This window comes from Petromyzon marinus, chromosome 1 (assembly GCF_048934315.1).
Source record: "Petromyzon marinus isolate PM22_M1 ecotype Great Lakes invasive population chromosome 1, UKy_Petmar_22M1.pri1.0, whole genome shotgun sequence".
Classification (NCBI taxonomy): Eukaryota; Metazoa; Chordata; class Hyperoartia; order Petromyzontiformes; family Petromyzontidae; genus Petromyzon; species Petromyzon marinus.
The window spans coordinates 26,943,193-26,959,927 of record NC_133667.1 but is presented as its reverse complement, the minus strand read 5'-3'; the positions used below and the strand labels follow the sequence as shown (position 1 = coordinate 26,959,927).

General features: G+C 48.4%; 1 protein-coding gene across 1 annotated transcript in view; it reads right to left on the bottom strand.

Annotated features, from left to right (window-relative positions):
* Positions 1–16,427, bottom strand: part of ADAMTSL5 (ADAMTS like 5) — a 39,903-nt gene extending 23,476 nt beyond the window's left edge. Inside the window, exons 1-6 of the mRNA XM_032946920.2 lie at positions 16,070–16,427; positions 14,377–14,619; positions 11,751–11,826; positions 4,493–4,638; positions 2,778–2,841; positions 856–964 (exon numbers count right to left, since the gene is read on the bottom strand). Coding sequence (XP_032802811.2) covers positions 856–964; positions 2,778–2,841; positions 4,493–4,638; positions 11,751–11,826; positions 14,377–14,396 — 415 coding nt within the window. The 5' untranslated portion in view covers positions 14,397–14,619; positions 16,070–16,427. The remainder of the gene's footprint in view (positions 1–855; positions 965–2,777; positions 2,842–4,492; positions 4,639–11,750; positions 11,827–14,376; positions 14,620–16,069) is intronic.
* Between the last annotated feature and the right edge of the window lie 308 nt (positions 16,428–16,735).

Genomic DNA, 16,735 nt, shown 5'->3' with positions numbered 1-16,735 from the left:
GTAGAGATGGAGACTCAAGATCATAGACCTTGGACTATTTATGAAAAATTAGACTACATTGACACCCACACTTCTAAATATTCACCAAATTCTCACAAGGATCTCGTGTATACCCTTTAGCAGGCTATTGGGGCAAGTATTATTTGCGAATGTCTATTAAGGCCGGTTTGAAGGGGTGGCAAGCACCACCCCGTGCCAGCTTTGTTTCCCCAGCGCTGGTTTACCTACCACACCAGGTATTCAGTAAAGGCTGAGGTCGATCTAAGGGATGCCCAGGACTAGTTTTTCTCGCTATCCACACTGATGTTGGCTGTGGCTGAGAATTGAATCCGGGTGACCAAGTGCACAAACGACTGCATTACTGTGCCCCAAAAAACTTGCTAACAGAGCTTGGCCGAACAATATAGGCTATACGGGGGACCTTTGTCCTTGACCAAATTCTTACAAAATACACACGCACACAGTCCATCATTAGACAAGGAAATACATTTTGTACATATGGAATTTGCGCCATTCTAATATCACAAAGGTGCAATGCTCGCAAAGTTTCGCGAATCGGTATAGACCGCAGGTAGGGGGGAAATGTTAAATTGTGGTTTTGTCCAATTTAATTAATATGCAGGTAATTTTTCAACATTTTCCAAATTTGGACCAAGGCAGCGGCTCACACACACGGCCTCAATCCTTCTCGAATGATGTCACGGGATCGATAACGTCCGCCATTAAGCGTGTGGTGTGTAGTTTCATTTCATACGACCATGGCATGAAGCAGGACAGCCGCCAGGCTCGTATTGCACTGCCACAGGCAGCAAATGGCGCGACCGCTCGGCCACATCGCCACCCGGCAACGTTTACCTCCGTGAAAGGGAGTCCACTGAAATATTCCTCCGTGTCCCCGGATTGGGCGGTCGTTGTATAAGGTGCACTGCATTTCCCTGAAATCTACCGAGCCTTGAGGACATTCCTGAAAAAAACAGTGATTTTATTTTCCAATCGGTACCTTGCTCAACAAGTATAGGCATATATGTGTGGAAATATATACAAGCGACACTCCGGTGTGTGTTTCCAGGTTTTACAAAAGTTTTGGCTGGATTGAAACGTTGGACATCGTGTTGAAAAACACACAGAGCGACCAGAAAACACGTCAGATAGCTATTCAGCAGGACCGCGAAAACCTACGCAGTTATACACAGATTATTTCAAAATCATTCGATTTGAAGTGAATAACTCACCTGCTGTTTCCATGAATAACTTTAAAATGCCCATTATATTTTTTCACCAGCATCGAAATTAAAGAAAATTGGCAAATGCTTCCAGGCCACGTGTAATTGAATATTTTCTTTTTTAAATATATATATCTACAAACCATGGAAACAGCAGCAGGTGACATAATGAATTCTTCACTCAAAATAACATAAATTTTTACCTGAATGGGACTCTTGCTGAGGCAATTGCGTGATAAATCATTGTTCGGTGCCACAACTAAGTTGATCACCCTGCTGGGAATGAAGCCAATGTAAAGCCACCTCCGGCCAATGCCATTACGATTAAACATTCCAGCCGAAAATGCTTTCCGCGGCGCGCCACACTGTTGCACACGGGGCAGCCTCCCAGTGGGCCCTCTCCTCCCCCCTCCACCACCCCTGTGCCTAAGTCCTCACCAGTGGGGGAAATTGCACCCTCTGGGCCAGTGGCAGTTAGAGCCATGATGCCAGAGGCTGGGCCCCTGCGATGACTTTGGCAATTATTTCACGCACTTTGGTTTTAGTGGCATTATATTTTCTTGGGAGGTAGTGTGGGAGAAATATTTGTGTTTCTTCCTACATCCAAACTCCACTTAAACGCCCTTCCATTACCTGCCCTTCCCGTTATATATCACCCTGAATTGATACATGACAAATTCTATCACCCTTACATGGATTATTCCTTATTGTCGACATGTTATTTCGTGGACAAGAGGCATCACTTCTTCGTTTGGCTGATGTTGACGTAGGTCCAGATAATCCAAAAGGCATCACTCCATTCTCCACACTTTTCCACGGAGAGAGGAGGGGTCACCATATTATCCATTGCTTAGCTGCAGGTAAGAAACCACTGGCCGTGGTCTCCTGGAAGCACCAAATTCATCCCATTATCCGAGCATTAGCTGCTGAAAGCCTCAAAGATAAGAGGAGTAATATCTGTGGAATAATGCTAATGTGTAACACGTAGGCTTTTGCGACCAATATCATCTATAATAGAGGGTTTATTTGGGTTAGATCGCGCAAATATGAATGTTGTGTCGTTAAACTGGCCACCCCGGGTCCACCACAGGGCGAGTTTAACAACATATTTATATTTGAGAATAGGTTTTCCCATTTTTTCTGGCAACAAAATTGGTGTGGATCAATCAGTTTCAAAGACAATGCATATATTATCAGAGTACGTTTTTTGTTTGCATTCTGGCCACAAGTATTGTGGTTAATGCAGACATGATCACTTGTAAAAAGTATCAGTTTGGTGTTTTAACATCTTAACACCTGTTTTGTTGCCAGAAAAAAGGGGAAAACCTATTCTTATATTTTGGTGCTGGCAAAGGAGGTCCCATGATGATATTTATATTACCGTGATCTAACCCAAAAAACCCTCTATTATGGACAATGCGAATAATACGATCCACCAAAAGCTTCACCTCCATCACTGCAGTTCATATCTTTGTTTCTTTATGTATGTTGAACTTATTCACATCGTACGTAGTCAACAGTGCTAAATTCAAGATAAAATAATTAGTACCGTACCACCACCATGTTGCAGGCCTGGTACTGGCGCTCATCCCCCTGACAGGGTTCTGTGTCCGGAAATCTGCGTGGGTTGAAACAAATAGCAATCAAAGCATTGGCAACAAATGATCGGCAAACGCACGTTCACAATCACCACCAGGTCATGTAGACTGTGGACGCGTTTAGACGGTGACTGCATTCTCAAACAGCCTCTTGGTGGGAATTTTGGAAGAAAATAAGTCACTGCTAAAAAAGTATAAATTCAATATTGAACCTTTCAAAGCTCTATAATTTACCATTAGACTTGCGAATTTAGTACGAAATGTCATCGTTGCTTTGCATTCCAGTTGCTGCACATAAACAAATATGAACATAACTCTGAGGGCCGGACCTTGCCGAAGTTACTAATGCCTGTTGTTGCTGTCTTGTGATCCAAAGGTAAACATAGTTCAGCACGAACATTGCTCCTTCGGTAACTTTAAAGCACCATGCAATCCTCGCAATCGCTGTTGCTAATCAGTTCTGCCAAAAAAAAGTAAACTGCAAATAGTTCTTATTCGGTATTTAGCTAAATGTCACTCGTGATTTATAAAGTTCTTAGAAATAATATTTTTAAAAATATGAATAAACAGGTTACATGTAGTTCACAACTAATGGCATAGTTTCTGACGATTTAACATATAAATTAAATATATATTCCAAAATGTTTAACCAACACTAGAGGCACAGAGCAAACATTTGCATTTCTTAGAACTTAATACAACAGAAGTGAACTGTCACTTTTGGGGGAGCAAGTGAAAAAAATCTACATGCCTATACTTGATACCACTTAAGGTGTTTTTTTCTTAATACAGCCTCTGGATTATGTAAGTGCAAATAATTGCGTGTGTAAATTGCTCACCCTGTGCATGTCTGTCAAATGGATTGTCCGAGCTCGACAAGGCAACGCTCGTGTTTTTTTCGCTACATTAACACTCAGTGGTAGTTTTGTGCAGTGATAGGTGGATAGGCTGCTCGTGATCATCTCATAGCTACACTTAATAACCTGGATTTTAATTTCAGGTCGTGACCCGTAATTTTTATCCAGAATCTCAGCAGCACTGGCCCAGTGCCTCAACACAGACTTTAAACCCCATAAGACGCCTGGCTATGACATGTTTGTGGTCTTAACCCTCTCATGCATCATCATGTCCACTGTGGTGGACTGCTATGTTTTATGAGCCTGCTATGAAATTATATTTTAAAAAATCGTCAATGCATTTTTGGAGAAGTTCCTTTAGCTCCAAAAATCACATTAGCTCAAGAAAACGTTTATTTTTGCTATTCATAATTAATGAATTAGTGGGTTTAGGATGATGATGACAACAATGATGTTGATGATTATGGCTAACTTGGAATAACTACTGCCTGTGCTCCGTTTATGGTCATCCATCGCCCCTTACTTTGTCCTCATGATACAAACCTGTCCAGAGAATGAGAGCAATATAGTGTACAACAACATAGGGTACTATAACATAGGATTATTATGGATAGGCATATCGTGTATCTGGTACTCTAGCGGTAGTGCCTTACGCCAATGTGTACATGTATATTGAACTTCTTTCGCACTGTACGTAGCCAACCCTAACTCCAAGCCAGCCGAGTGAGAAATTGACAACGACGCTGCTGCCCGATGGCGAGTCTGACATGACTACAGCGCGGGTGAGCAGGGGCGTGACGCGACAGGACCGCACCTGGAGGCGCACCGCCTGCTCCGGAGGGTGACGCCGCCGCCGCAGGAGAGGGAGCACGGGCTCCAGGCAGACCAGGGCCCCCACTCGCCCACGGAGAGCGCCTGCCGCTTCGGCCGCGACAGCAGCGCCGCCGGCCTGCTGCCAGCCTGCCCGACACAAACGGTGGGCGCCACGGAGGCGTAGACGTCAATTGCCTCACCTGGTGTGCGGGAGGTCGTGGGTATCGATCTCGAGCCTGACGCCTGCTGTACGTGGAGTGTGCATGTTCTTCCCGCGGTCGTGTGGATTTTTTCTCCGGGTCCTCCGGCTTTTTTCCCCTCCACATTTGGAATCAATGCGCGTTTAGGGCATTTGGCTGCTGTAAATGTCCACGTGATGAGCCACTTAAGCGTCGAGCGATCATTTGTGGCCAGGTCGCTTCTGAAACAAACGCTGCATAACTCAGTGGGCCTTACCTGGTAAATTACAAAACATAGTTATAGTTTTTTAAATTGCCGCCACCACTCTCAGGAATCAGCACGACTACGACTGAACTTATTGAAGGGCTATTTCAGCTGTTCTCAACCAGCAGGGAGGGGGTGGTGGGAATGTGGGAGTAGCGCAGGCTGTGGCATGGATACCGTGCAGGAGAAATATTGAGTGTGCGCGGGGAACGTCAGTGCGACAAAACCATTGATACACAACATAAAACCGATGCCTTATTAACACCGCGTTGACTAGGGGTGTGGACATGTGCCCTCTCTGTGTATTGTGGCCTCAATAACCTTTCGGATATCTATGATGATCAGGGAGCTGCCATACCAACAAAGGTTCCGATCTACGAGACGACGGCTCTCCCCTACCCCCGCACTCCTCTCTCGTGACATGCGCCAATCCGTTGTATAATTTTGAAGCATGATCCGTGTCACACACAAGGCTATTGTGAACGATAGGGCACATACACGGTGCCTGGGGCCAGTGAGTCAATTATAGCCGAATTATTAGGGAAAAGGTAACATTTTGTTCAATAACAAGTGGAGGGAAAATCACGAAACGTATTTCTTTCGCAAAAATACACTTACGATGTGTTTACATTGGAACGATTGAGTAAATGCAAGCTGATGTTGTAATTTATATGTCTGTATTGTATTTGGGTTCTAATCCCTTTCCGGCCTATAAGCCTGGACTTGAACCTTGTCCTGAGCACCAGTTCCTGGCAGCTGATTTATCTTCCCGTCTAGTGAGGTACGGAACCAGATTGAGCCCAGCAAACTGCACATACCTTGAGGCGAGACGGTACTCATAAATTACCCTCAACAAACTCAACGCACGCCCTCGCCTTGTAGACATCTCACACGAGAGAGTTCACATTTTTCCCCCTCTCTATAATTTACTTATCAAAAGTGTATTACTAGGAAAAACAAATCTAATTGATCTCAAATAGCGTTGCTTCCGTTACAAAATCCTATGTATGTATGTATGCAGACAGGCGTTACAATTCCAGGAATTTTATCATTTCACCGGCAAGAGGCCAATGAGATATTGAGTATTTTTTTTCCACAAGGAAGCCTTGAGTATACAAGTTAAATAAAAAGAGAGGGGATAGAGAAAACCCCTCAAATAATCATGGACGATTAGTACTAAAGTCAGTCAATTTGATGGCACGAAAAAAGGGCCTTACTTTACATTTGTCGAAGCTGACCAACATGTTTTTGATTTAAGCAACACATTACATCAAAATAACTCAAACGCAGTGAATTAAAGTTCCGTATAACATGTCAAAGTTTTAGTTCAATACAATGCGTTTGTAGTCGTGTGCAATCCTTTGGGAGGATGCATGGAAAATAAATAATCTGTCTCTGATGATGAACCTACAACTTGCATCATTTCTGCTGTCTTTATCTCAGAAAGCACCTCTGTTGGGGGGGGGGGGGGTTCCTGTGCTCATATGATTAAGTGTCCTGCAGAACCACAGAGACAAAGATCCCCCTATAGCTTACAGAGGCTGTTGGGGCAAGTGCTGTCGCGAGCACCTATTGCACTGCGCCACGAACCGGGAGACCTTCGATCAGTTCCCACTCATGGCCAACACCGCCAGCGAATATCTGAACCGGTCTACTCAGCTTTTAACGAGTACCTAGAGTGGCATGGAAACATTAGCACCGGGGAGACAAAGGCGGCCAGGTATAGCTCAGGCCACAACAACCCCCTCATGCGGTGCATTCATAAGTGGAGATTTCCGGACACGTGCGACGAAGAGCTTCATAGCTCATAGGGTTTTCCCAGCTGAAATCAAATGTCTTTGCCTTTTGAACTATGCATGCACGGAGACCCTGCAAACCCTGCCACTGAACCATAGGCGGAGTTTAACGTCTATATTTGGGGGGAGGGGCAGGGGTTCGCTCTATCCCTCACATTCGGAATCGCGGGTGAATATAATGAATTTAATTTAAATCATGATTGTAAACGACAGAAAATAAATGTATAAAAATGTCCAGTTTGAGCGGTTTAGTTGCCCCCACGTGCATCCCCACCCCCCCCCCAAACTCTGCCCATGCACTGAACCCGGGGAAAGCCAACAGGTCTTAGCCAATGTTGGGTGCCAACTGCACAAATCAATCATCCGCTCGAGGCTCGGCTGCGGAGTTACATCTGTGCACAACGCAGCGCTCCGCGTACCGAATGGCGATTCGAGCCACAGACGCCACGGAGGAATATGACAGTCTCGTCATCGCCGCAAACACGGCAAACCACAAAAGCGGTTTTAATGACGGCTCCAATTTCCTCCTCCGCCCCGCGTCATCCAGAGGGGGCAGAAATGATGCTGGGGGACTGCAGCCACCTGTCACTGTGTTGCCAATTGACCGGAATTAAGAGATGAAAACACGTTACGATTTACGAGTCATGCCGTGCAGAGAGCGACGATAATTCAAATATGAGATGAGGGCGGGCGTCACGCATTAACTGAGGTAACGAGTGAAATGTACGGGTTGTGTCAGGTATCTTGTTGCTCCTGTATTTAAGCCAATGTGCACGGCACATTGGCTCCTGGTTTGAAATGCAAAAAAAACTGCCTTCAGTGCAATCCTTATTCTGTAGTTCAAAATAATGTTTTTAAAGTGCTGTTTTACCACTTTTATTTTGCTATTTTCTTTCTTTTACAATCACATTTATTGTGGCCATATACAGTACGTTGCCTTTAGTAGCAATTGAGCAATAAATTGCAAAAATAAGCTATAAAATACAATAAAGTGCAATGTCAAATATTTAGTTAAAACATTCATTGGCTGTAAAATAGCTAATTTGAACTACACAGATGAACTTTGATCTTGTGACTGATGCAAACATAAATTGATTCAATTGCTCTTCGCTGCATACTTTTGTACACGTTAAAATAAACTGGGTTTATGTTAGAATTGCTCTCGTGGGAGTGGTTTATAACAACGACCACTTTCCTTGTTCCTCCTGAGCAGCATTCCCAAGATCTAACCACCCATTCATCAGCAAGCGCGCACACGATACTGTGGAAGCACAATCTTACAACATGAACTTTGCAAACACGATATCACGTGTGATGGGAAATCAGTTTTTCGTGACTTGCTGTTGACTACAATATTTTAAAATATCTCGCCATGCACAGGCCAGGGCATGAGCTCAGGCAGCTTGGTGGGGAATTTAGGACATGCAAAACATTAAAAAGACAGACAGTCCTGGCATACAAGTCAGGAGATCCCCGGTAGAAGCCCACGAACAGGCAGTCTTGAGAGGGAGGTTGAAACACCCTGTGGAGAGGTCAGAAGGTCATGGAATTGCCAGTGCAGAGGTCAGAAACACCAGGCAGAATGGTAGAGAGAACAGGGGTAAGAGATTGTGAGACCAGGAGAGAGGAAGTAAGATCCTTGAGAGATTTTTTAAAATGCACAATAATGAAATATGGCGATATAGGCCAGGTTGGAAATCCTGGACTGGGAGGTCAAGATACCTGAAAAAGTGGTCAAAAATACAAAGGGGAAATCAAAATTCCCAGGTACAAGGATGGGAGCCCAGGAAATGACTTTTGAAAGCCCAGGCTGAATGTTGAAATGCCCCAATGTAAAGGTTTGAGAGATTCGAAGAGGAGGTCTGGAGTACTGGGGTGGGCATTTGGGAGGCCTGGCACAAAGAGTGGGAGGCTCAGTGCAGTTGGGAGGTCCGAGGGGTAGAGGTCACGGCTCACACCCAAAACTCCCAGGATCAGCAAAATCCAGAGAACGCTCTTGATTTTGTCAACTCAGACAGCTGCCCACCCTGCATGCAATTCCAAAGTCAGGTGTGCATGTCCGAACGTAAGATGCTAAATACAGCGATGTTTAATTATAGATAGACATGGCCAGCACATGTACATTCCATGTCGCCTGAGCATAATTTAATCAGGGGGAACAAAAGGGGTGGTTTTAATGGATACGTGATCAAATATGGGCTCTACATTAAACTTGCAAAGAAAGCGACCGATCGACATTTGTCTTTCCCTGCAAGGCTCCTGGGCATCCCAGGGGCCCCTTCGATGCTGGGTTTGTCTCGGACCATGGGGTACATACACCAGTTGCACCTGATGGGTGATTTGTCTGTTCAATTGGTGACAGCACGCAAGGAACGTGTATAATCATGATAAAGTACGACTGCATAAGTGTTCGCGGCCGTGCCGGGCACCTCTCCGCTGTGACTTTACATTGCGCCGGCGTGGTGTCCGACGTTTTCGCGTGCCACGTTTTTTGAGAAGAAGCTCCCATGTGGAGTCGAAACGTCGGACGTCATGCCAACAAAAACACGGGGGCACAAGCCAAACGCACGCACGCGCGTCGAGAGTGCACGGCGGGTTGCTCGCGTTGTGCACGCACCTCAACGGAAAACGGCCGCCGGCAAGGTGCCGCGCTTCCTCGCTCAAAGTCGACTACCGGCGAATGCAGGCGAGAAGCGCGCGCGCAACGTTGGAACGAATGACGGCCAAATGGTGCTAAAAAAAAATGTCACGCGAGCATCACTTTGAAAACGCGAGTCCCTCCAAACCTGCAGCCACCTCGGCACGCCGCAACCCAACACCGCGTCCCCATACGTTCCCGAGCACCGCTGTGCAACAGGTAATGGCTGTTGATCGCCGATTGAGATTGACACGTGGGAGTCGGTGCGTCTCTCTTGAGCCTCTGACACGGGAATGTGCAGGTAGCTGCCGCCGCCCCGGTGCCCGCGCCGTCAACGCCGACGTTCGTTATTTTAATAACGCGTGCTCACATCCCCATTTATCTCTCTCGCAAAGAACTCCTTACGTTAGCGATCGCGGTCGGATAAGCAGAAGGCCGTTTTTTTTTTAGCACCGCGTGCCACAGGCTTTATTTCGCAAAACACGGGCTGTGATATGTCACATGTAGATGTACTGCGGTCGTGTACAAAAGACAAAGATCCCCCGTATAGTCTTAACATACTGTTGGGCCAAGTGCTGCTAGTGAGTGCCTATGCAGGCCGGAACCACGTCCGGTCACCTTTGTCTCCCCAGTGGAGACGTTTTCACATCGCACCAGGTACTCATTTGAGGCTGATTCGACATTGGGGTTCAGATAATCGTGACTGGTGTTAGCCGTGAACGGGAACCGAACTCGGGTCGCCAGGTTCCTAGTGCAGCGCTAACCACTACACTACTGCTCCCCACATGCAAAGACAAATATCCCCCGTATAGCCTTAACACACTGTGGATGACTTACTTAATCCAAAGACGCGTAACGATGAAGATTCACGCAATTTCGAGAGCGGCAGGCTCCCGCGTGCCAACGCTGCACTCGCATCCAAGTCCCAAGTGTGGAGTCGACTATTGGCCGGAAAAACAGAAACTCTGGGCTACGAATACGATGAAGGTAGACAAGAGGGGGCCCCATTGCACTCGTTGCACCAGGACCCATGCCAACCACACAAAGCCCTGAGTTTAATGTCAGCCAAAACTGCCTGAGGCTGAGCTCCTGAAAATATTATTTGCCTAGCCCACTCCCCCACCACCCCGTGACTGCAGGGGGGGGGGGTGGGGGAATCCGAGAGATTGGGAGACTCGCAGAAAATATTCCATTAGAATTTTAGCCCAAGCTATGCCACGAGGTAGACTCAGCTACTGGGTAGACCCATCCCACCATTGCAGTATGTATGTATGTTTAACTTCTTTCGCACCGTACGTAAGCCAACCGTGATAATCGAAGGTGTGGGGGAAGGACAAATAAACAAAACACAACAATCAGTTATAAAGAAATTAGTTTTCAGTCCAGATTTAAAAGTGCCATATCTCCAGTGGCTTCCTAATATCGGAAGGACACACAGTGAGCCCCACGTGGTGAGCTGTCACCACTCCGTGAGAGGTCAGACTTGGATCAACCTTTACCGTTGCCGAAGAAGAGGCGATGTAGGTAAAATCCCTGTAGTGTTCGATGTGTGCCAGTAGTAGACCCCTGCCAAAGCAGTACGCAAAGTGTTTTTCGAGTGCGTGGGAGGTCGGTTGTGTCAATAAAAACAGGTGGAATTCCCACCACTGATTTGGGACCCACAACAGAAACGAGCACAGCCCAGAAGTATGTCTCATCCAGCAGTGGATTAAACAAAACCGGACTGGACACAGCCTCTTAGTAGCAAGGGGGTGCTGGAGGGAGCTGACACCGTCCACCCCTCCCTCCCCCTGCTGAAGGTTCAGCCTCCCTTATACATTCTTAAAGTCATGATGATGTTTTTAATACCGTAATAATGATAGTGTTGATGGTGGTGGTGACGGTGGTGGTAGGCATGTTAGTGATTATAATGACGGTCAAGTCCCCCTCTCCCCAACCTCCTGAAGAATTTGTATCCAACCCCGCAAACAAGTAACGCACATCACAAGGTGGTGTTTAATCTCAGCTGGAACAACCCCGCCACCGTTCCCCGAACGTTCGAGTGAGACATTCAGCCAGTGGCTGCAGCGTCCACAGCTTGCCACGTGGTCAGCTGAGCGGCCCTTCCGATTGCCAGTTCAAAGGCTGGTTTGGCGTTGACCCAACCCATCATCCCTCCGGGTGGGGGGGGGGGGGTCAATAAAATTACAACCGCTTTGTGGGAAAATCAACGGTGGTTTCGTGAATGGATAAACTGGCCCCTGCCATCGGAATGAGGAATTTCCACCACTGACTCGTGACTCTGAAGGAGGAGACGAGAGCCACCTCAATGGTCGTTTGAGCAGGAAATTACATTTGACTTGTATTCGTTTGCTGTATACATGTACAGTACATTGCCTTACCTCACCACTGAAGACGCAGAACGAGAGGAGGATCCAGAGAGCGGGCATGGCAGCCCCGATGGCCACACCAACATCTCTGCAACACAAACGTAATCATCATCATCATCATCATTGCCACGTGTAATCCCAACCGAGTCGTTTTCATGTGTTTTGTTTTTACTTCGACGTGTGGGGGTTGTTTGGGCCAACACCAATTACTTTGCATGTGGAGGGCGGAGGGGGGGGGGGGTTGGATGATTTTGTTATGAGAGTAAAAACCCACGCAAAATAACCGGTGGAGAACGTAACAACATACCCCACGCAGGAGTCGAACCCAGGCTCCCCCTCCCCGCAGTGTCTTGCTGTGACGGCACACAAAGTGATGTTTACACCACCGCCCTTTGCCAATCCCGAGCGAAGGGCGGGATAGGTCCGTAGCCACGCAGCTTCAGTGCGCACTTTACAAGTCGCCTTGTTTAAACTTCCATTATGTAAGCGCATGCCACAGATATACAGCCGCGCATTCCACGCGCACGAGAGGGATAACGCGGGGAGGGGGAGGAGGGAGAGAAGGCACCGCACCTTGCAGATATCTACAGGTGAACGTGACATTAACGGGGTCCAACTCACTGGGAGTTTACCACAACACAATCAGTGCGCACTCGCTGTCAACGTGGATTTTTGTGTGTGTATATATATAGTATAGAAGCTCAACGAAACGTGTTACCGTTAATAGAATGAGGGTCGGTTAAGAGTCCGTGCACCATAATCATCGGATTGTAAGAGGGCAACTTCCTTCCCTTGTATTATAAAATAAAAGTGCGAGGGGTGGAGGGCGGTTGTGAGTCTTACTTTCTGTAGCGTCTTATGATCCGGAGAATACGCTGCATGTACGACGTATAAGAGCCCTTATTGAACATCTACGACTGTCCGAATAGGCAGCTTCCCTCATCCAGCAGTGGGTTATTAGGCCATACTTCACCGCACCGATCAATGCGGGTTGGTGAAAGCGGTGGGGGGGGGGGGGAGCACGAGACGTGACAACATCAGCGGTGGAGCGGTGGCGCAGTGGTTAGCGCAACGGCGATGTGAACGCTCCGACTCGAATTCTATTCCCGGCCGCCACGGCTCACGTCAGTGACGAGTGATTTACGTTAACCGCAGCCCTTTGGCGTACAACACCCGCCCTTCACCGCCACCCGAACTGACCATCGTGGTGAAGTATGGTCAAACAACCCCCCCCCCCATGACTGACATGAAGTTGTGGATGACTTACTTCATCCAGCAGTGTAATGACAAGCAGCTGTACATTAATACTTTCTGAATGTTGTCCTTCCCCCGCACCTCCGATGAGTACGCTTGGTTACGTGCCGTGTGAAGGAAGATCAACAAACATACATATTTATTTTGCTACTTTGCTGAATAATAAAGTTATTATACAACAGTAATAATAATTGCTGCACGTGCACTGTGCCTGTGCGTTTCGTTTCTACGTGTGACAGACACACAGACATACAACAGCATAGCTCCAATAGTTTTCAACATATAAAATATTTTACACATGGCCCTTAGCCAGACTGCACGCACCTTGTAAGTTAGCCAAGCGATTCAGAAATGCCCCAACATTCTACGTATAAATCATCCTGTCGCATTGTTAAACTAACCGCCAATCACTATCGTTCTTATCCAATCAATACGAGCAATTCCTAGCTCAGAATTACAATATGTATTTATTCTTGAGAAATCCGATGAGCTCTGAAGCTCTTTTTCACAGATGTAACATTCACTAACACAATTACTACTCAACAGTCAACAGGTAGCTCTTAACCAGTCAACAACTACCACAACTCGTGTGATTGTTCTAACGTTTAACCAACCTACAAAAGTACATTCCTAGCCAACTTTTTGACATTCTCAGCAAAGCAACCGTCGCATAACCAACTCCGATTCATAGCCAGCGAACACAAATGAATACCTCTTCACCGGATAGGCAGCGCTTGGAAAACCTTTAACCGATACCAGGGCAGTGCCGCCACAAGCAGTCCTAGCCAGGACAAACCCTTCCCGGCCAGGCAGCCGATTCCAACATTAAATTCAACAGAAATGATCATACAGGACTGCATTACTACTGCGTAGCTGCTGGCGCTTGTGGCTGTATCATCCTCCGATGTGTGTTTGTTGGACACGATTTGCGATTGTTCGGCGAGATCTCCTTCACAGAACTGAAGAGCAACTCAACTCATTTTCCTCTGAAGCAGTCTCCCCCCCCCCAGCACGTGACGCGAAACGTCGGACAAAATCACGCTGAAACTACAGCCAGACACCCCACACATTGTCGAGAAATACTTTTCTCAGCAACTGCTGTTTGTGTGCAGTTTGTTGTCATTCCCCCCCCCCCCCCGCACCTCCGATTATCACGGTTGGCTACGTACGGTGCGAAAGAAGTTCAACACACACACACATGCTTTGATAACAATCAAAGTGACACGATTCATTCCGAAAGCCATCCCTGCGAGAGTGTTGGCCGTGTAACAGTGAGCAGCCGCGTCTCGCTGCGTGCACGCGCGTGCGTGTGAGTGAGAGAGAGCCACCACGTGTCGCTCTTGAACCCCACGCGTGGTGGGATCGTCACGGTGCGCCACCTTACCCTGTGCATTGCCACGTCATCTTTGCCCCCAGGTCCCTGGCTGACGGCCCTGCCGCCTTCTCCTGCGCTGTGATTTTTTATTTTCGAGACGACAAACCCAGAGAGACTTTTTTTCCCCCGCCTGCGCTACTTGCAGCACTCCTCCTCCTCCTCGTCACTCCTCCTCCACCCCGGGACCCAGATTCAAACCCTCACCGCCGCCAGCTCGCGGACGAGAAGGTCAGCTCAGACCGACACAGCTCGCTGGGGGGAAAGAAAAAAAAACAACAACGACAAGGGTTCCGAAGTGTCGTCGGTGTTTTGTTTTGGTTTCTTCAACCTTTGCTCCACAATCGCAGTAATCTTCAGGTGTCTCGCGTGACACGGAGCCGGCGCACGATTATTTGCTGAACGCGCGACGCATCACCCAGCTACCCTCTGCCCGGAGTCTTGCAAGCTACATCAACGTGACATCGGCAGCAATAGGAGCAATTACATATATCTCTCTACCCTGTTCCAAGCGTCACTCGGCCGGGGCTGTCACCCCTCGTCTTTTTTTTGTCGTTCTACGACTACCAGCAGTCAAGCGTCACTCCCCCAAGTGCCCTCTCTCTTTATCCACGCCTTACTCTTCCAATAGCTTTCCACCTGCTCGAGTGTTAACTACTCAGAGGCTGTCACGATCTTAAGGCTCCTGCAACTACCATCCAGTAGCTCCCTACCTGTCCACGACGTCACTCATCCAGTAGCTCCCTACCTGTCCACGACGTCACTCATCCAGTAGCTCCTTACCTGTCCACGACGTCACTCCTCCTCCAGTAGCTCCATACCTGTCCACGACGTCACTCCTCCTCCAGTAGCTCCCTACCTGTCCACGACGTCACTCATCCAGTAGCTCCCTACCTGTCCACAGCGTCACTCATCCAGTAGCTCCCTACCTGTCCACGACTTCACTCATCCAGTAGCTCCTTACCTGTCCACGACGTCACTCATCCAGTAGCTCCCTACCTGTCCACGACGTCACTCATCCAGTAGCTCCCTACCTGTCCACGGGGTCACTCATCCAGTAGCACCCTACCTGTCCACGACGTCACTCATCCAGTAGCTCCCTACCTGTCCACGACGTCACTCCTCCAGTAGCTCCCTATCTGTCCACGACGTCACTCCTCCAGTAGCTCCCTACCTGTCCACGACGTCACTCATCCAGTAGCTCCCTACCTGTCCACGACGTCACTCCTCCAGTAGCTCCCTACCTGTCCACGACGTCACTCATCCAGTAGCTCCCTACCTGTCCACGACGTCACTCCTCCAGTAGCTCCATACTTGTCCACGACGTCACTCCTCCTCCAGTAGCTCCCTACCTGTCCACGACGTCACTCCTCCAGTAGCTCCCTACCTGTCCACGACGTCACTCATCCAGTAGTTCCCTACCTGTCCACGACGTCACTCCTCCAGTAGCTCCATACTTGTCCACGACGTCACTCCTCCTCCAGTAGCTCCCTAGCTGTCCACGACGTCACTCCTCCAGTAGCTCCCTACCTGTCCACGACGTCACTCATCCAGTAGCTCCCTACCTGTCCACGACGTCACTCCTCCAGTAGCTCCCTACCTGTCCACGACATCACTCCTCCAGTAGCTCCCTACCTGTCCACGACGTCACTCCTCCAGCAGCTCCCTACCTGGCCACGACGTCACTTCTCCAGTAGCTCCCTACCTGTCCACAGCATCACTCGTCCATGGCTGTCACCGTCTTCCGAAGGCTCATACAAGCTGCCAGAGAAGCTGTCACTTCTGTGAAGAGTCAAGGCGACCCAGAGAGACCCCGCTCGCTTTCTTCTTGTTGCTGTGGTTGTTGTTGTTGCGTCTCTCGAATTGTCTTCAGTCTCTGTGTGAGATGTTTTAGCCGTGCCCCTTTGCCCTGCCGGCTTGATATGACGCTGGCGGTGCTCCTCCTTCTCCTCCCGTGCTGCCCGTGTTCCTCGCGGCGTGTGACTGCGCGTGGCTCGCGTCGCGGCGTCTCGCCCTCATTGACTCGTGCGCTCTGAGTGAGTGTGAGTGCTCCCCCTCCCTCCTCTCCCCTCTCTCTCTCTCTCGCGGTCCCCTTCTTCAATGCGCTGTTTGCGAGACACGCGTTTGAATCAGCGGCGTGACGCGTTTGGCGCCCTCCCGTGGGGTCGGCGCGGTCGTTTAATTTGAATTTTGTTAGCGCGCGTCCTGGAAGCGCTGGGAAGGGAGTGAGTGGTGGCTGCTTGCTTGCTTGATGTGTGTATGTATCGTACGTTGAACTTCTTTCGCGCCGTACGTAGCCAACCGCGCTAATCGGAGGTGCGAGGTGGGTGGGGAAGGAGTTGTAGTGTGAACCGGAACAGTCCGGAACGTC